Source organism: Papaver somniferum, chromosome 1, assembly GCF_003573695.1.
Source record: "Papaver somniferum cultivar HN1 chromosome 1, ASM357369v1, whole genome shotgun sequence".
Lineage (NCBI taxonomy): Eukaryota > Viridiplantae > Streptophyta > Magnoliopsida > Ranunculales > Papaveraceae > Papaver > Papaver somniferum.
Genome location: NC_039358.1, coordinates 226,376,685 through 226,397,732, shown reverse-complemented (window position 1 = coordinate 226,397,732; position 21,048 = coordinate 226,376,685). Strand labels below are relative to the sequence as shown.

Sequence of the window (21,048 nt, the reverse complement as noted above, 5' to 3'; positions counted from 1 at the left end):
TTTCAGAGGGCTGTGTAACTCTTTTTTTTTTTCTCATTTTCTTTTTCCTCAGACTCTATACTAAGTTTTGCTACCAATTTTCTCTCTTTCTCTCTGACTCTGAGAAAATGAAATTGGGCAAGATATTACTGCACACAACAGCAATCTCCAATTATTCTTCTGGTTCAGGAGGTTATAAAAGAGTAACACAACTTGAGCAAAATGTGAGGGATGACTGTAAATCTGGTAAGATTAAGAAGCTTGAAGATGGTTTGCAATACTTTGATAAGTTGATTTTGGAAAGGCCATTACCATCTAATAGTACATTCTGTCATGTGTTGAGTTCTTTATCCAAAATCAAGTGTTACTCAGATGTGATTATGTTGTATAAGAAGATGGAATTTGGTTGGAGTAGAACCTGATCTGTATACGTTCACCATTTTGATTAATTGCTGTTGTCAATTAGGAAAGGTTGATCATGGGTTTTGTTTGCTTGGAGAGATTATAAAGAGAGGTTATCATCCTGATACTGTCACTTTTACTACACTGATTAAAGGGTTGTGTCTTCAAGAAAAGATCGAACCTGCATTCAAAGTGTTCGGTAAAATGACTGAAACAGGTATTCAACCTGATGCCTTTACATGTAGCACTCTTATACATGGGCTTTGTAAAACTGGTCAAGTGGGTTGTGCTCTTCAGCTGAAAAACAATATGATGAAATGGAATTGCAGACCTAGTGTTGTTTCATATTCTGCGATCATAGATACACTTTGCAGAGGAGGATTAGTTGATGAAGCTTTAATTCTCTTCTCCGATATGCATAGGGATTTGAATGTTTTACCCGATGTAGTTGTTTACAATTCTTTGATCAATGGAATTTGCAATTCAGGCCGGTTGAATGAGGCAAAGAGACTCCTTAAAGAGATGGCTAGTAGAGGGATCTTTGCAAGTGTAACAACTTATAGTTGTATGATTCATTGTCATTGCTTACATGGTCGATGGGAAGAAGCAAAAAGGTTTTTTGATGCAATGATGGATCAAGGGATATTACCAAATACAGTAACCTTTAATATATTAATAGATTCATGTTCTAAAGATGGGATGATGGAAGATGCTTGGGGTTATTTAAATTTAATGCACCAGATGCACATAAAACCCGATCTCTGTTTGACAGGTCGACTGCAAGAAGCGGCTAAACTGTTTGACTTGATGGTGGATAGAGGCCTCGAGCCAGATGAGTTCAGATACAGTGTGTTAATCATTGGGTATTGCAAGAATCGTAAGTTGGATGAAGCTACGCAGCTATTCAAGAAAATGAAACGGAGTGGACTGCAACCTGACACTGTTACTTACACTGCACTGTTAGGGGGATTATACCGTGTTGGAAGAGTTAGGGAAGCAGAAAGATTAGTTAGCGAGATGCAATCTTTTGGTCCATCTCCAAATGAAGTTACATACGCTACGATGATGAATGGTCTCTGCAAGAATAGGAAATTGGATAAGGCAGTAGAATTGTTTGAATCCATGGAGGGTATTGGTATCATAGCTAATATTGAAATGTACAGTATTCTTACTTATGGTTTATGTCAGGCTGGTCAGTTGGAAGATGCAAGAAAGCTGTTTATTGAGATCCCAAACAAAGGATTGACACCTAATGTAGTAACATATAATACAATGATCAAAGGCCTCTTCCGTGACAAGATGTTACTGGAGGCTTACACATTATTCATCGAAATGGAAGAGAAGGGTTGTTCGCCAAATGCTAGAACATATGATACCTTCATCAATGGTTTTCTTAGAGCAAAGGAGCCTGCCAAGGCATTGCAATTTCTTCGCAAGATGCGTGAAGGATATCTTTCACCAGGTGACTCCATTAACTTTTTATTAGTAAACACTCTCTCCATAGACGAGTAAAAAGATCTCTAGTTTTTTCTTTTTTCGGTGTTGATATTTTGAATGCTAGTCAATGCTTCTTCTCGACGCCTTCAATAAGGATAGAGCTTCTTTACAGCAGCCGCGCGCTTCCAGCTCCTCCATCTTTGGCCCCATTGTCTGTGCTTGCTCCGCCAGAACATCGCACTCAAGAAATGATTAATGAGAAGCTGAAGTAGGCAGAGGACCTTGGTACGTCAACTATTGCCCTTTGAATCAATGTTACGTATTTGTTGTTTAGTTTTTCTAGGGAATATGGAAAGGTATTCGAATTTGAACTGTTGATTGTTAACCGTCTGATAATTCTGTTTGCTCACTTTGCTGTAATAACATCCGAGTCTCTGGTATGTAATTTACTCCTTAATGTGGTTATTTTACTTGGACGCACAATTGAGATTTGAATAATGATGGGTATCAAAATCTTAGCATTATGTTGGTACACTAGTTTAAAATTTTTGTTCACTTTGTTATGTTTTTTCATATCTTGCCCACTCTAAATTAAAAATCATTAACATGAGCCATGAAAACTTTAAAACAAAAACGAAGCCAAGAACACAAAGGAAGGCAATTAAACAAATCAAACTATCAAAGAATCTTCATGAATTGCATCATCTTTGCCGATCGCCAACACTAGAAAGCACATACACATTGTTTTGTCATGGCGCTGCTGCTGTCTGCTTCTTTGAAGGAGCTATCTCTTCGAAAGAGTCGTCCAAGTGCACCCCCAAACTCATACCTCTTCAACAGATCTTCACTTGTAATATTTCCTACAGGGGAGAAAGGGCCAAAAAGTTTTGCACTATAGCAAATCTCTTCACTTGTAATATTTCCTACTTGGGGCTCAGAGGCTTTAGGCCTTCCCCTTATAAAAACCTTTGAAGTGCATTTGGAAAGTTAAAGTGCCTTACAGAATTCAGGTTCTTTTATGGAGAGCAGCTAAAAATGTCTTACCCTCCAGAACCATTCTCCATACCAGAATGCCTATGCATAGTGTGGATTGTCCTAGGTGTTCCGATCCTCATGAAACTATAATGCATGCTTTGGTCACTTGCCCCTTTGCTAGTATAGTTGGGTTCATTTCTGATTTCAACACTAATACTCATTTTTTTCAGAATAAATCCTTTCTAGATTGGCTTATTTTCTGGTTAACTGACCATCAGTCTAAATTGTCTGAGGATAATCAATGTCTCTTTGTGGCTATTTTATGGTCCCTCTGGACTAGTAGAAACAACTTCATTTTCCAAGGCATTAGAGAAAACTACAATGCTGTCTTAGCTAGAACTAGAGCTATGCTTCTCACTAGGATTTCTAAAAATTCTAGTTTGACTACTCCCTCCACCATTTATATCAGTATAAGTGATAAATGGATGCCTCCTTCTTTTGGTTGGATTAAATGTAATACTAATGGTGCCTTTGATGATATCTCTGGAGCTAATAGTGCAGGATATGTGATGCGTGATTTTTCAAGAAAAGCAACCTTTTGTGCCTCTCTAGTCTTTGATGTTCACTCTGCTGAAGAAGCTGAAGCAAGGGCCATCTGGGCAGTTCTGAAGAAAGCTGTGGAACAACATCTCTCTCACATCATTGTAGAACGTGATGCTAAAGCTCCCATCGATCAATTTTTAGCTGGGGATTTCGATGGAGACTCTAGGACGGATGCTATCTTTAAAGACATTCTATTTTTTTCTTCTAAATTATCTGCTTGTATCTTTAGTTTTCAACCTAGAAGTTGTAACTCTGTAGCTCATGAGCTTGCTCAATGGGAAAAACAAAACAAATCTTCCATGTACTGGTCTAAACCCCTGTTTGGATCCTTCCAACAGTACGAGGACCATTAGCCTTTTTGAAGGCCTTTGCTTATAAAAAAAAATAAAAAAATATTGCCTAGGGAGAAAGGGCCAAAAAGTTATGCATCAAAGCAAGTCTGATTAGGATATATTCTCTGCTCGAACTTTGCACCTGTATCCTCTACCCAAACCCTCTCTAAATGATCTTCAATTGTAATAGCTCTAACAGGGGAGAAGGGGCCAAAAAGTTTTTCGCCAAAGCAAGTCTGATTAGGATATATTCTCTGCTCCAATTTTGCACTTGTTGTCGCTTCTGGCAATTCACGCATATCGGGCGCAAAGTAAGGATGCTTCAGAGCCTCCATAGCTGTTGGTCTGTTTTTTGGATCCCAAGAACAAAGGGATTTAATCAGATCTATAGCCTCGTGACTAGCAGATGGTATCATTGTAGAAATACCATATGGATGTACTTGAGGAAACTTGTAACCACACCAATTGGCAAGTTGTATTCCTTCTGCCCACGACTCAGAAGTAAAAGATTTTCGGCCTATTAGTCTTATTGGGAATGTGTACAAAATCATTTCAAAAGTGAGCGTTTAAAGGTATACCTTCCTACTCTAATCTCAACAACTCAATCTAGTTTTATTAAAGGAAGACAAATTCTTGATGGAATTTTGATAGCAGATGAATGTGTGGATTCTAGACTTCGTCAAAAATTATCGGGGTTGGTTTGCAAGCTTGATTTTGAAAAGGCGTTTGATAAAGTGAATTGGAATTTTTTAAATGAATTTTTGTGCAAAATGGGGTTTGGTGGTGTTTGGAGGGTTGGATTAGAAATTGTTTAACATTCTCAAAGTTCTCGGTTCTTGTTAATGGATCGTCTTTCGGTTATTTCGGTAGTGAAAAGGGACTTCGTCAAGGAGACCCTCTTTCTCCTTTTCTTTTTAATATTGTTTGTGAAGTCTTAAGTTGTATGTTGAGTAAAGCACAAGAACATGATCAAATCTCGGGTTTCTCCGTCAAGGAGGGGGGAACAAAAATAAATCACTTGAAATTTGCCGATGACACTATCATTTTTCTTGATGCTAAGAGAGAACAAGTTGATAACCTTCGCTACCTTCTTCTTTGTTTCGAGTTAACTTCTGGTTTGAAGATAAATTTCTTTCAAAGTAGCTTATTTGGAGTCGCGGTCGAGGAGGATGTTGAAAATTATGCTAACATGCTAGGATGCAAATATGCGAGTTTTCCTAGCATATATCTTGGCTTACCTTAGGGAGACAAGGTAGGAGGCACTCAAAAATGGGGAAAAACACTTGAAATTTGTGGCAAAATAGTTACTTCTTGGAATGGAAAACCAATAGCAACAGGAGGTAAGTTAACTCTCATCAAAAGTGTTTTAGCTAGTCTACCCATTTATTATCTCTCTATTTTTCTTGCTCCTTGATCCATAACTAAGAAAATTGATAGAATTGTGAGAAGTTTCTTATGGATTATGACAATAAGAAAAGAATTCATAATATTGGTTGGGAATTGTCTTCAAAACCAAAAGAAAAAGGTGGTGGTATAAGAAGAGCTAAGCAAGTGAACTCGGCTTTGCTAAAAAAATGGTGGTGGCGCTTTGGCGTGGAGAAAGATGCTTTATGGAGGAAGATCATAGCTTGAAGATTTCAATAAAAGTATTAGATTCAAGATTGGAGCGGGTAAGAAAACTAGATTTTGGGATGACTCTTGGCTTGGTGCAGGATGGTTATGTGATATGTTTCCTTTGGATTATGAAGCTTCAAGGACCAAGGAGGTCGTGGTGGCTAGTATGTATGAAGTTAGGGAAGATGGTGTACGGTGAGCGTTTATGTCTAGGAAAAGATACTCTCAAACTATGAAAAAAGACATTGAACTTGATTATCACTTTTTTTCGGATTTGATGGATGATGGAATTGTTGTAGTTCAGTCATACCTTCTTCTCGACAGCTAGCTGACCTCTCCACCGAAGGACTTGCTTCTACTACCTTTTACAACTTGTCTTGTCAAATGATGCATTGTTTTCACCCTCCATCAGATTGAGGGGGAGTGTTAGCAGTATAAGTCTGTTTTCTTATTTATTCCGTGTAAAAAATGTGCTATTTGTAACTCGTCTTTATCTTTATTTACTTTCTTTGTTTTACAACTTCTAGGTTAGGGGTATTTGTTATTTTTACTCTTGTTGTTTCTTTATATAGAACAATAACCTCTATAGATCTGTCAATAACATTTGCAGTTTCTTGCTTGTAGATCTTGTCGATGTTAAAAACTAATAGGTCGTATCTACATTCGAAATGCTCTATTCTGTTGAATATTTTCATAAATGTTTGCCGCTATCCGGGGGTAGGGGGTGGTAACTCCCGGATGTATTCGACCTGTATCGGTTACCAAAACGTTTTATCGATGTGTAGCTTCCCATAGGGTTTGTTTCAAGAGATACCATTAATGGATACCTGTTGAAAGCGTCTATTGAAGATAGAAAGACATCTCCGAAAGACATGAATTCCTCTTTAAATAGCGAAGGCCTTCTCCCATTTCAACACATCAAAAATCTATGTTCTCTATATAAGCATCATCAGACTCTAAATACCGTGTGTTTTTGATTGGATCAAGGGAGTACAACTCTTGAATCCAACAACGTTGTTAGGGCTTCATCATATCCTAAAAGCATTATTCATTGACTAATTGCACTCGCCAATTATTTGGGAATGATCGAAATATTTTCTAAAAAGAATCAAAAGGCTTTGAAGCTTAGTGACACAACATTCTTTTCTGTTCTCTGAATTTCATCCTCTGAGTACCCACTTTCCAACATATTCTTCTAAACAATTATGCATTTTCTTTGACGAGCTGCTGATTTGATGTTGCATCTATTTTTTTTAATGACCGCGGTTTGGCTGATCATATTAGGTGAAAGCTTTATTTGGGTTATATGCAGATCAATGTGAAGTTATCAGAACTGAGATTCATTTATTTATTTTGCATGAGTTGGTTTTCCTCCTTTTTTTTGTTGGAAATAAATGGCAAAAGTTAAGAAGAGGCACATCAATGGGAAATGACGAGCTGAATATCATGCCTAATAATAATAAAAATTGTATGTATTTTGTAGGTATCGAGGTTTTATTTGTTCACTTGAGCAGATATATTCATGTGTTGTTGCGTCAAAATCAAAAAGGAGCCATCTTCAGAGTGAAAATATTAAACGTTGGGCTAAGGAGAATCTCTAGTTGTTACCTCCTTTATGTTTCCAGGCCCTCTTTTGTCAGAATTCTTTATATTTTCAATTTTCAGGTCATATCTACTGTACTCAACTTAGTGCGGAATCAGGGAACAATCTTTTTTTTTGTGTTAGAAACTGAGTTTTTACTTTTCGTTTTCGAGGATAAAATTCTATCTTCCTTTTCTTTCAATCTATTAGCGAATCAACTACATAAACGACCACTCAAATTTAAAATGCTGTTGGAAATCCCAACTCCCATGACTCCATCGTTCATATTGAAGCTTAGCACTGGGCCTTACACATTGCCGGAACACTCACTTTTTCTCTCAAATAAATGAAATAATGACCACTGTGACTAGGGAAAGAAACAATTTCCACGAGCTTCTGGCAAGGGATACTATGGTCATGGAAACAGTAACTAATATCATGATGGTATAAATGATCCAGACACAGTAATTAATGATGCTTGTAATCTCAGTTAAGACAACAATTTGGTTTTGTATGAATAATACTCACCCATAATACTCACCCGCTTATCGCTTCTAACCAAGGGTTTAGTCCAACTATCCGTGCAATCACTGTATGGAGTGCAATGGTGGAAACTCGGAAGTGGTTCAATCTAGGGTCATACGACTCATACCTATTGTACTCAACTTAGTGTGGAACCAGGGAACAATCTTTCTTGTTAAAACTTAGTTTTTTTATTATTATTATTTTATTTTATTTCAGTATCTTTTAGTTTTACTTAAAAGCGCAATCGAGAGTCGAAGAAAGAGTATCAAAATATCAGCATTAAGTTTCGTACACTTTTTTTCAAATTCTTGCTCACTCTAAGTTAAAAAAGCATGAACATAAGCCATGCATGAAAGCTTTAAAAGAAAAACGAAGACAAAAATATACACAAAATTGGTTAAAAAGACCAAAATCAACAATTCTTGGGTAAAAAGGACATTTAGATTTTAATACTGTTTAAATGGACAAAAATTTAAAAATAGTCAGGATAAACAGTTTCATCCTATCCATTTTCAAATACTTTTTCTTATTTTTAATTTACATTAGGACGCATCCAGTTTCATCCTTGCTATTTTTTAAGTTTAAGTCAGGATGAAACTGGATTCATCCTTACTATTTTTTTGGTGTCCATTTCACCCATACAAATTTTTACTCGTCCATTTAAACCATGTTTTAAATATATTTGGACAAATGACCCATTTTCCGAAGAAAATAAGGGGAAGTTAATTATTAAACAAATCAAAGAATCTTCATAAACTTTTGTTGCATCATCTTTGCCGATCCCCAACTTTAGAAAGCATGCGCTGCTGCTGCTGTCTGCTTCTCCTGATGAGTTATCTCTCTGAAAGAGGCATCTAAACTGCAACCCCAAACACTCTCAAACAGATCTTGGCTTGTCATGTTTCCTACAGGGGAGAAAGGGCCAAAAAGTTCTACACCAAAGCAAGTCTGATTAGGATATATTCTCTGCGCGAACTTTGCACTTGTATCCTCTGCCCAAACCCTCTTTAACATATCTTCAATGTAATATCTCTAACAGGGGAGAAAGGGCCAAGAAGTTTTTCACCAAAGCAAGTCTGATTAGGATATATTCTCTGCTCCAATTTTGCACTTGTTGTCGCTTCTGGCAATTCACGCATATCGGGCGCAAAGTAAGGATGCTTCAGAGCCTCCATAGCTGTTGGTCTGTTTTTTGGATCCCAGAACAAAGGGATTTAATCAGATCTATAGCCTCATGACTAGCAGATGGTATCATTGTAGAAATACCATATGGATGTACTTGAGGAAACTTGTAACCACACCAATTGGCAAGTTGTATTCCTTCTGCCCACGACTCATAAGTTGGACTTCCGATTACACTGCAAATCTTATACAGCTGATCTGCTCGATTCTTACCAGGAAAAAGAGGACGAAACGAATACAGTTCGGCCATTATAGCCCCAACTGCCCACATATCAACAGCAGAGGTATACGAAACCGAGTTTAAAACACTTCAGGTGCGCGGTACATCCGTGTAGTAACATAATCTGAACACGGTGATTTAGAATCAATTTCCCTAGCTTGACCAAAATCCGCGATCTTTATTGAATCTCCTTCTCTAGCGACCAGCAAGTTATCTGGTTTTAGATCTCGATGCATATATCCACCAGGACGATGCATCTGTGCAAGAGCTAGCAAGATTTGACGAGACCAGCGTCGTATCCGAGACTCCGAAAAAGGCCTATCCTGTTCTCCAATAACCCGTTTAGTAACTCAGCATCCGTACAAAGATTGATCTTATCATGCATAAGGCGATACAGAGTAGATTCTTCGTAATCAAAGACCAAATATAACACCTGATTGTCAAAGATGAGTTTTCTGAGTCCGACGATATTCGGATCCCCATAGAGTTTAACCAATGCCTGACTTCTGGAAGTTCAAGGCATTCTTCCAAGGACGAATATAATTTCTTCATCTCCTTTATTGCTACAATTTCAGAACCATCAGCACTTAGATTATCTATAGCTTTCCATACGTATCCGAAGGTTCCTTCGCCAACTTTATCAATCAGAGTATAACTACAATACTCCATGCTTATACCAAATCGTCGAAGAAAAACTTAATACGAACTTCAATTTTTCTTCTTCTCTTTACCTGAAACGGCTTCAATGAATTTACTTATCTGATGAAACATGAAAGAAAAGGAAAAAACTGATGAAACTCTTTATTTCAAGAAGCGGATCAAGAAACAATGAAAACTGGGATACAAGAGCTATATGCATGCGCCCATGTATATATAAGGGAAAAAAAAACTTATAGAGCTACTAGGAAACAGTGTTCGAGTCTATCTGGGTAATGTTTCCAGGCGGTTCCTAGTTTTGACCAGAATTAATAGTCGGTTCCTAGTTTTGACTTTTTTCGAACCCTAAACTCAAGTAAACTGTAAACCTAGTTCCAAGGTCAGAGTAGGTTGTGCTGTTCTGTTAATTGATGAAGCTCTGGTTCTCGTCAATGAAATACATAGATATTTGAATGTTGTATGATTCGGATGTAGTTGTTTACACTTATATTTTGCAATTCAGGCTGCTTGAATGCGGCAAAGAGACTCCTGGACGAGATGGTTAATTAGTAAAGGAAATGTAACCACATATAGTTGTATCATTCATGGCCACTGCCTACATGGTCAACATGATATTCAGATGCGTCTACTCGTTGATCATGATGGCATCTTTCACTATGTGACTCCGTTATTTTTTTTGTTATTAAACACTCTCTCTCCCTAAGTGAGTTAAATGATCTCTAGTTTACTTTCTTCTTTTTCTTTTTTTCTTTGTGTGTGTATGAACCCTTGTTAATTATGGCATGTTTCATATAGAGGCTAGTGTTCTGGTCCAAAATGGTTCACAAACTCTATCATCACTGTCCGATAGCTAAAACCGCATATTCGTACTTCTCTGCCGTTGTAAATCCTTATCTTTGTATTTATAAAAGCTAAGATTGCTCTTGGTAAAAACAAAAGTTAATGGAGTGCACAAATCCTATATTTGCACATCTTTGGATGGTCGAATAGTCAACTATGAGGGTTTGCCCTTACAGGCGACCATTTACCTCTCGGCCATGTTTGAGCCCCCAACGGCGATCATAAATACACTCCGAAGAGGAGGTTTAATTAATTGATGGAGCTCAGGTTCTGTTCAATGAGATATATAGAGATTTGAATGTTGTACCGGATGTAGTTGTTTATACTTCTTTTATTCATAAGTGGACTTCGAAATTCAGGCCGGTTGAATGAGGCAAAGATACTCTTTGACGAGATAGTTACTAGAGGAAATGCAAAGACATATTATTGTATTGTATGATTCATGGACACTGCCTACATGGTGAAGCAAGAAGACATTTTGATGAAATGAAAGATTGAGGGATTTCACCCAATGTGATAACTTTTACTATCTTAATAGATTCACATTGTAAAGATAGGATGGCGGAAGATGCTTGGAGCTATTTCAATTGATGGACAAGATAAACATTAAACTGTTTGAGTCGATGGTGGTCAGGGGCTTTGAGCAAAATGAGTTTAACTACACTGTGTTGATCAAGTGGCGGCAGTAGTTTAAAATTTTCTTTCCAAAATAAATCTTGGATAAGGAAACAAAATTTTCCTATTCCTAATTCCTAAAACGGAAACACATAAATCTCCGATTGAGTGTAGACCGATAAGTTTATGTAATACTAAACTTTTGGCTAACAGATTCATGAAAATGTTAGAAAAGTTCATTTCACCTGTGTAATCTGCCTTTTTGTCTTCATGACAAATCTCGAACAATATCATTGTTGCTCATGAAATTGTGCAATCTACGAAGAAAAATAACAATAACAGCCAAAATGTTTCTGACAATGAAGTTTCTTTGGAGGCTGCAAACTCCTTGTCAAGAAGTGAGTTTGGCAAGCAAATTAACTCTTCAAATGAAGATACTGATGATGCGGCATCACGTACAAGTGGTAGTGCGAGAAGTAATCTTAATGCATCCGGTGATTATTCAAAGGTGGCTAAAGGTATGTCGGATAAATTTAATACCCTCTATGGCAAACTTAAAAACTCCGGTCACCCTTCGGGTATCGTATTCACCGAACAAGAAAAAGATTTTGTTACAAACACAATTTTGGATCATGCTAATGCTTTTAAAGATGAGCTCGCGGCCGGAGAAAAGGAAGGATCTTGATTGATCTTGTTTTAAGGTTTGGTTTGTACGGGGTTGCAATAAATTTAAATGTTTAACATAATTTTTTGGAATGTCAATGGTTTTAACGACCCTAATAAACGATAGAAGTTAAAAAAAGCTTGTGCAACGGTGGAAGCCTACAATTCTTATGATTCAAGAGACCAAGCTTAGTGCTTGTAACGATAAGATTGTGCGTCAATATTGGGGTGCGACTCCGTGCAAGTGGATTGCTTTAAATTCTGATGGAAGATCGGGCGGAATTTTGTTGATATGGAATTCAGATTTGATTGAGGTTGATGACTTTCTTGAAGGAACTTTTACTATAAATATCTCTTGTCGAATTTGGAGGATAACTTCCGTTGGGTCTTAATTGGTGTTTATGGTCCTTGCAATGTGAACGAAAAAAAAAATATTTCGTATGGAGCTAGCTACCTTGCATGGTTATTGGAATGGAATGCCTTTGTTTTTCGGTGGAGACTTCAACGATATAAGATACATGGTGGAAGTATAATTGGAGTAGGCCACGTAATAAGAAGAGAAAAATTGACCGTTTTCTTTTCTCGTCGGATTGGGAAGATCATTTTTCAAATATCAACTTCAAGCGACTTGCAAAATCTTTTTCGGATCATTTTCCCATTGAGTTATGCTCAAAGGACTCGGATTGGGGTGCTTTCCCTTTTCGATTTCAATTATCTTGGCTAGAAGGAACTAACATGATTTCTTTAATGAAAGAATGGTGGGAATCTTTTTCTGTTGTAGGCACGGCGGGTGAATGTTTTTCAAAGAAGTTACATGCTTTGAAGGAGAAATTGAAGGTGTGGAATCGAGACGTCTTTAGGAACATTGATAGGGCAATTGACTTGGCACTTACCAAGATGAGAGAGTTAGATGAACTAGATGATGAAAGGGGTCTTACCGAAGGTGAAGAAGACATGATTTTGACGGCTAAAATGGAGTTTGATGTGGCTCATCGTCGTCAAAGCATAATGATGCGGAAAAAGTCAATAATTAGATATTTTCGAGATGGAGATAGAAACACCAAACATTTTCATCGAGTAGTGAGGGGTCATAAAGCTTTTAACAACATCAATAACCTTCGTATTAATGGTCGATAGACTGGAAACAAAGACTTGGAACTTACCAAGATGAGAGAGAGATGAACAACATGATGAAAGGGGTCTTACCGAAGGTGAAGAGAAGACATGCTTGTGACGACTAAAATGGAGTTTGATGTGGCTCATCGTCGTCAAAGCATAATGATGCGGCAAAGTCAAGAATTAGATACTTTCGAGATGGAGATAGAAACACCAAACATTTTTATCTAGTAGTTAGGGGTCATAGAGCTTTTAACAACATCAATAACCTTCATATCAATGGTCGATAGACCGAAAACAAAGAAGAAATCGAGTTGGGTATCGCAAATCATTTTGAGTTAGCATTTAAAGAAATTTCAAACAAGCGTCCAAGAATCAAAAATATGTGTCTAAAGAGTATTGATGAGAATGCAAGCATATGGTTGGAGAGACTTTTTGTGAAGAAGAAATTAAGAATGAAATTAAAGATTTATGAATTGTTCGTGCTCCGGGTCCGGATGGATTTCCTATGAAGTTCTTTCTTGTTTGTTGGGATTTTCTAAAAGAAGATTTGATGAAGGTTTTCGAAGAATTTCACGACCAAATAATTCTTCATTCGTCATTGAAAAATAATTTTATTGCGCTTATCCCTAAGAAGACGGGTGTAGAAGAAGTAAAAGATTTTCGGCCTATTAGTCTTATTGGGAATGTGTACAAAATCATTTCAAAAGTGAGCATTTAAAGGTATACCTTCCTACTCTAATCTCAACAACTCAATCTAGTTTTATTAAAGGAAGACAAATTCTTGATGGAATTTTGATAGCAAATGAATGTGTGGATTCTAGACTTCGTCAAAAATTATCGGGGTTGGTTTGCAAGCTTGATTTTGAAAAGGCGTTTGATAAAGTGAATTGGAATTTTTTAAATGAATTTTTGTGCAAAATGGGGTTTGGTGGTGTTTGGAGGGTTGGATTAGAAATTGTTTAACATTCTCAAAGTTCTCGGTTCTTGTTAATGGATCGTCTTTCGGTTATTCGGTAGTGTAGTGAAAGGGACTTCGTCAAGGAGACCCTCTTTCTCCTTTTCTTTTTAATATTGTTTGTGAAGTCTTAAGTTGTATGTTGAGTAAAGCACAAGAACATGATCAAATCTCGGGTTTCTCCGTCAAGGAGGGGGGAACAAAAATAAATCACTTGAAATTTGCCGATGACACTATCATTTTTCTTGATGCTAAGAGAGAACAAGTTGATAACCTTCGCTACCTTCTTCTTTGTTTCGAGTTAACTTCTGGTTTGAAGATAAATTTCTTTCAAAGTAGCTTATTTGGAGTCGCGGTCGAGGAGGATGTTGAAAATTATGCTAACATGCTAGGATGCAAATATGCGAGTTTTCCTAGCATATATCTTGGCTTACCTTAGGGAGACAAGGTAGGAGGCACTCAAAAATGGGGAAAAACACTTGAAATTTGTGGCAAAATAGTTACTTCTTGGAATGGAAAACCAATAGCAACAGGAGGTAAGTTAACTCTCATCAAAAGTGTTTTAGCTAGTCTACCCATTTATTATCTCTCTATTTTTCTTGCTCCTTGATCCATAACTAAGAAAATTGATAGAATTGTGAGAAGTTTCTTATGGATTATGACAATAAGAAAAGAATTCATAATATTGGTTGGGAATTGTCTTCAAAACCAAAAGAAAAAGGTGGTGGTATAAGAAGAGCTAAGCAAGTGAACTCGGCTTTGCTAAAAAAATGGTGGTGGCGCTTTGGCGTGGAGAAAGATGCTTTATGGAGGAAGATCATAGCTTGAAGATTTCAATAAAAGTATTAGATTCAAGATTGGAGCGGGTAAGAAAACTAGATTTTGGGATGACTCTTGGCTTGGTGCAGGATGGTTATGTGATATGTTCCTTTGGATTATGAAGCTTCAAGGACCAAGGAGGTCGTGGTGGCTAGTATGTATGAAGTTAGGGAAGATGGTGTACGGTGAGCGTTTATGTCTAGGAAAAGATACTCTCAAACTATGAAAAAAGACATTGAACTTGATTATCACTTTTTTTCGGATTTGATGGATGATGGAATTGTTGTAGTTCAGTCATACCTTCTTCTCGACAGCTAGCTGACCTCTCCACCGAAGGACTTGCTTCTACTACCTTTTACAACTTGTCTTGTCAAATGATGCATTGTTTTCACCCTCCATCAGATTGAGGGGGAGTGTTAGCAGTATAAGTCTGTTTTCTTATTTATTCCGTGTAAAAAATGTGCTATTTGTAACTCGTCTTTATCTTTATTTACTTTCTTTGTTTTACAACTTCTAGGTTAGGGTATTTGTTATTGTTTTTTACTCTTGTTGTTTCTTTATATAGAACAATAACCTCTATAGATCTGTCAATAACATTTGCAGTTTCTTGCTTGTAGATCTTGTCGATGTTAAAAACTAATAGGTCGTATCTACATTCGAAATGCTCTATTCTGTTGAATATTTTCATAAATGTTTGCCGCTATCCGGGGGTAGGGGGTGGTAACTCCCGGATGTATTCGACCTGTATCGGTTACCAAAACGTTTTATCGATGTGTAGCTTCCCATAGGGTTTGTTTCAAGAGATACCATTAATGGATACCTGTTGAAAGCGTCTATTGAAGATAGAAAGACATCTCCGAAAGACATGAATTCCTCTTTAAATAGCGAAGGCCTTCTCCCATTTCAACACATCAAAAATCTATGTTCTCTATATAAGCATCATCAGACTCTAAATACCGTGTGTTTTTGATTGGATCAAGGGAGTACAACTCTTGAATCCAACAACGTTGTTAGGGCTTCATCATATCCTAAAAGCATTATTCATTGACTAATGCACTCGCCAATTATTTGGGAATGATCGAAATATTTTCTAAAAAGAATCAAAAGGCTTTGAAGCTTAGTGACACAACATTCTTTTCTGTTCTCTGAATTTCATCCTCTGAGTACCCACTTTCCAACATATTCTTCTAAACAATTATGCATTTTCTTTGACGAGCTGCTGATTTGATGTTGCATCTATTTTTTTAATGACCGCGGTTTGGCTGATCATATTAGGTGAAAGCTTTATTTGGGTTATATGCAGATCAATGTGAAGTTATCAGAACTGAGATTCATTTATTTATTTTGCATGAGTTGGTTTTCCTCCTTTTTTTGTTGGAAATAAATGGCAAAAGTTAAGAAGAGGCACATCAATGGGAAATGACGAGCTGAAAATCATGCCTAATAATAATAAAAATTGTATGTATTTTGTAGGTATCGAGGTTTTATTTGTTCACTTGAGCATATATTCATGTGTTGTTGCGTCAAAATCAAAAAGGAGCCATCTTCAGAGTGAAAATATTAAACGTTGGGCTAAGGAGAATCTCTAGTTGTTACCTCCTTTATGTTTCCAGGCCCTCTTTTGTCAGAATTCTTTATATTTTCAATTTTCAGGTCATATCTACTGTACTCAACTTAGTGCGGAATCAGGGAACAATCTTTTTTTTGTGTTAGAAACTGAGTTTTTACTTTTCGTTTTCGAGGATAAAATTCTATCTTCCTTTTCTTTCAATCTATTAGCGAATCAACTACATAAACGACCACTCAAATTTAAAATGCTGTTGGAAATCCCAACTCCCATGACTCCATCGTTCATATTGAAGCTTAGCACTGGGCCTTACACATTGCCGGAACACTCACTTTTTCTCTCAAATAAATGAAATAATGACCACTGTGACTAGGGAAAGAAACAATTTCCACGAGCTTCTGGCAAGGGATACTATGGTCATGGAAACAGTAACTAATATCATGATGGTATAAATGATCCAGACACAGTAATTAATGATGCTTGTAATCTCAGTTAAGACAACAATTTGGTTTTGTATGAATAATACTCACCCATAATACTCACCCGCTTATCGCTTCTAACCAAGGGTTTAGTCCAACTATCCGTGCAATCACTGTATGGAGTGCAATGGTGGAAACTCGGAAGTGGTTCAATCTAGGGTCATACGACTCGTACCTATTGTACTCAACTTAGTGTGGAACCAGGGAACAATCTTTCTTGTTAAAACTTAGTTTTCTTTATTATTATTATTTTATTTTATTTCAGTATCTTTTAGTTTTACTTAAAAGCGCAATCGAGAGTCGAAGAAAGAGTATCAAAATATCAGCATTAAGTTTCGTACACTTTTTTTCAAATTCTTGCTCACTCTAAGTTAAAAAAGCATGAACATAAGCCATGCATGAAAGCTTTAAAAGAAAAACGAAGACAAAAATATACACAAAATTGGTTAAAAAGACCAAAATCAACAATTCTTGGGTAAAAGGACATTTAGATTTTAATACTGTTTAAATGGACAAAAATTTAAAAATAGTCAGGATGTAAACAGTTTCATCCTATCCATTTTCAAATACTTTTTCTTATTTTTAATTTACATTAGGACGCATCCAGTTTCATCCTTGTTATTTTTTAAGTTTAAGTCAGGATGAAACTGGATTCATCCTTACTATTTTTTTGGTGTCCATTTCACCCATACAAATTTTTACTCGTCCATTTAAACCATGTTTTAAATATATTTGGACAAATGACCCATTTTCCGAAGAAAATAAGGGGAAGTTAATTATTAAACAAATCAAAGAATCTTCATAAACTTTTGTTGCATCATCTTTGCCGATCCCCAACTTTAGAAAGCATGCGCTGCTGCTGCTGTCTGCTTCTCCTGATGAGTTATCTCTCTGAAAGAGGCATCTAAACTGCAACCCCAAACACTCTCAAACAGATCTTGGCTTGTCATGTTTCCTACAGGGGAGAAAGGGCCAAAAAGTTCTACACCAAAGCAAGTCTGATTAGGATATATTCTCTGCGCGAACTTTGCACTTGTATCCTCTGCCCAAACCCTCTTTAACATATCTTCAAATGTAATATCTCTAACAGGGGAGAAAGGGCCAAGAAGTTTTTCACCAAAGCAAGTCTGATTAGGATATATTCTCTGCTCCAATTTTGCACTTGTTGTCGCTTCTGGCAATTCACGCATATCGGGCGCAAAGTAAGGATGCTTCAGAGCCTCCATAGCTGTTGGTCTGTTTTTTGGATCCCAGGAACAAAGGGATTTAATCAGATCTATAGCCTCATGACTAGCAGATGGTATCATTGTAGAAATACCATATGGATGTACTTGAGGAAACTTGTAACCACACCAATTGGCAAGTTGTATTCCTTCTGCCCACGACTCATAAGTTGGACTTCCGATTACACTGCAAATCTTATACAGCTGATCTGCTCGATTCTTACCAGGAAAAAGAGGACGAAACGAATACAGTTCGGCCATTATAGCCCCAACTGCCCACATATCAACAGCAGAGGTATACGAAACCGAGTTTAACAACACTTCAGGTGCGCGGTACATCCGTGTAGTAACATAATCTGAACACGGTGATTTAGAATCAATTTCCCTAGCTTGACCAAAATCCGCGATCTTTATTGAATCTCCTTCTCTAGCGACCAGCAAGTTATCTGGTTTTAGATCTCGATGCATATATCCACCAGGACGATGCATCTGTGCAAGAGCTAGCAAGATTTGACGAGACCAGCGTCGTATCCGAGACTCCGAAAAAAGGCCTATCCTGTTCTCCAATAACCCGTTTAGTAACTCAGCATCCGTACAAAGATTGATCTTATCATGCATAAGGCGATACAGAGTAGATTCTTCGTAATCAAAGACCAAATATACACCTGATTGTCAAAGATGAGTTTTCTGAGTCCGACGATATTCGGATCCCCATAGAGTTTAACCAATGCCCTGACTTCTGGAAGTTCAAGGCATTCTTCCAAGGACGAATATAATTTCTTCATCTCCTTTATTGCTACAATTTCAGAACCATCAGCACTTAGATTATCTATAGCTTTCCATACGTATCCGAAGGTTCCTTCGCCAACTTTATCAATCAGAGTATAACTACAATACTCCATGCTTATACCAAATCGTCGAAGAAAAACTTAATACGAACTTCAATTTTTCTTCTTCTCTTTACCTGAAACGGCTTCAATGAATTTACTTATCTGATGAAACATGAAAGAAAAGGAAAAAACTGATGAAACTCTTTATTTCAAGAAGCGGATCAAGAAACAATGAAAACTGGGATACAAGAGCTATATGCATGCGCCCATGTATATATAAGGGAAAAAAAACTTATAGAGCTACTAGGAAACAGTGTTCGAGTCTATCTGGGTAATGTTTCCAGGCGGTTCCTAGTTTTGACCAGAATTAATAGTCGGTTCCTAGTTTTGACTTTTTTCGAACCCTAAACTCAAGTAAACTGTAAACCTAGTTCCAAGGTCAGAGTAGGTTGTGCTGTTCTGTTAATTGATGAAGCTCTGGTTCTCGTCAATGAAATACATAGATATTTGAATGTTGTATGATTCGGATGTAGTTGTTTACACTTATATTTTGCAATTCAGGCTGCTTGAATGCGGCAAAGAGACTCCTGGACGAGATGGTTAATTAGTAAAGGAAATGTAACCACATATAGTTGTATCATTCATGGCCACTGCCTACATGGTCAACATGATATTCAGATGCGTCTACTCGTTGATCATGATGGCATCTTTCACTATGTGACTCCGTTATTTTTTTTGTTATTAAACACTCTCTCTCCCTAAGTGAGTTAAATGATCTCTAGTTTACTTTCTTCTTTTTCTTTTTTTCTTTGTGTGTGTATGAACCCTTGTTAATTATGGCATGTTTCATATAGAGGCTAGTGTTCTGGTCCAAAATGGTTCACAAACTCTATCATCACTGTCCGATAGCTAAAACCGCATATTCGTACTTCTCTGCCGTTGTAAATCCTTATCTTTGTATTTATAAAAGCTAAGATTGCTCTTGGTAAAAACAAAAGTTAATGGAGTGCACAAATCCTATATTTGCACATCTTTGGATGGTCGAATAGTCAACTATGAGGGTTTGCCCTTACAGGCGACCATTTACCTCTCGGCCATGTTTGAGCCCCCAACGGCGATCATAAATACACTCCGAAGAGGAGGTTTAATTAATTGATGGAGCTCAGGTTCTGTTCAATGAGATATATAGAGATTTGAATGTTGTACCGGATGTAGTTGTTTATACTTCTTTTATTCATAAGTGGACTTCGAAATTCAGGCCGGTTGAATGAGGCAAAGATACTCTTTGACGAGATAGTTACTAGAGGAAATGCAAAGACATATTATTGTATTGTATGATTCATGGACACTGCCTACATGGTGAAGCAAGAAGACATTTTGATGAAATGAAAGATTGAGGGATTTCACCCAATGTGATAACTTTTACTATCTTAATAGATTCACATTGTAAAGATAGGATGGCGGAAGATGCTTGGAGCTATTTCAATTGATGGACAAGATAAACATTAAACTGTTTGAGTCGATGGTGGTCAGGGGCTTTGAGCAAAATGAGTTTAACTACACTGTGTTGATCAAGTGGCGGCAGTAGTTTAAAATTTTCTTTCCAAAATAAATCTTGGATAAGGAAACAAAATTTTCCTATTCCTAATTCCTAAAACGGAAACACATAAATCTCCGATTGAGTGTAGACCGATAAGTTTATGTAATACTAAACTTTTGGCTAACAGATTCATGAAAATGTTAGAAAAGTTCATTTCACCTGTGTAATCTGCCTTTTTGTCTTCATGACAAATCTCGAACAATATCATTGTTGCTCATGAAATTGTGCAATCTACGAAGAAAAATAACAATAACAGCCAAAATGTTTCTGACAATGAAGTTTCTTTGGAGGCTGCAAACTCCTTGTCAAGAAGTGAGTTTGGCAAGCAAATTAACTCTTCAAATGAAGATACTGATGATGCGGCATCACGTACAAGTGGTAGTGCGAGAAGTAATCTTAATGCATCCGGTGATTATTCAAAGGTGGCTAAAGGTATGTCGGATAAATTTAATACCCTCTATGGCAAACTTAAAAACTCCGGTCACCCTTCGGGTATCGTATTCACCGAACAAGAAAAAGATTTTGTTACAAACACAATTTTGGATCATGCTAATGCTTTTAAAGATGAGCTCGCGGCCGGAGAAAAGGAAGGATCTTGATTGATCTTGTTTTAAGGTTTGGTTTGTACGGGGTTGCAATAAATTTAAATGTTTAACATAATTTTTTGGAATGTCAATGGTTTTAACGACCCTAATAAACGATAGAAGTTAAAAAAAGCTTGTGCAACGGTGGAAGCCTACAATTCTTATGATTCAAGAGACCAAGCTTAGTGCTTGTAACGATAAGATTGTGCGTCAATATTGGGGTGCGACTCCGTGCAAGTGGATTGC

The 21,048-nt window shown here is 37.0% G+C and overlaps 1 protein-coding gene and 2 pseudogenes across 2 annotated transcripts; 1 reads left to right on the top strand and 2 right to left on the bottom strand.

Moving 5' to 3' along the window:
- The window catches only part of LOC113362437, a 68,214-nt pseudogene extending 58,694 nt beyond the window's left edge, over positions 1–9,520 (bottom strand).
- Positions 47–3,515, top strand: LOC113317722 (pentatricopeptide repeat-containing protein At1g62590-like). 2 transcript variants are annotated; one of them, XM_026565868.1, is made up of 3 exons: positions 47–1,843; positions 1,991–2,103; positions 3,355–3,515. In XM_026565868.1, the coding sequence occupies exons 1-2, from the start codon at positions 586–588 to the stop codon at positions 2,068–2,070; spliced, it is 1,338 nt and encodes a 445-aa protein (XP_026421653.1). In that variant the 5' UTR covers positions 47–585; the 3' UTR covers positions 2,071–2,103; positions 3,355–3,515. The 2 variants fall into 2 exon arrangements, with proteins under 2 accessions (XP_026421653.1, XP_026421650.1); XM_026565865.1 differs by lacking the exon at positions 3,355–3,515 and having other exon boundaries at positions 1,991–2,293.
- A 7,884-nt stretch (positions 9,521–17,404) lies between the features above and the next one.
- LOC113362421 lies at positions 17,405–18,690 on the bottom strand (annotated as a pseudogene).
- Between the last annotated feature and the right edge of the window lie 2,358 nt (positions 18,691–21,048).

Coding starts and splice junctions, on each gene's coding strand:
- LOC113317722 (XM_026565868.1), top strand. CDS start 586: ATGACTGAAACAGGTATTCAACCTGATGCCTTTACATGTAGCACTCTT. Junction 1,844..1,990: donor TGAAGGATATCTTTCACCAG/GTGACTCCATTA, acceptor GCTTCTTTACAG/CAGCCGCGCGCTTCCAGCTC.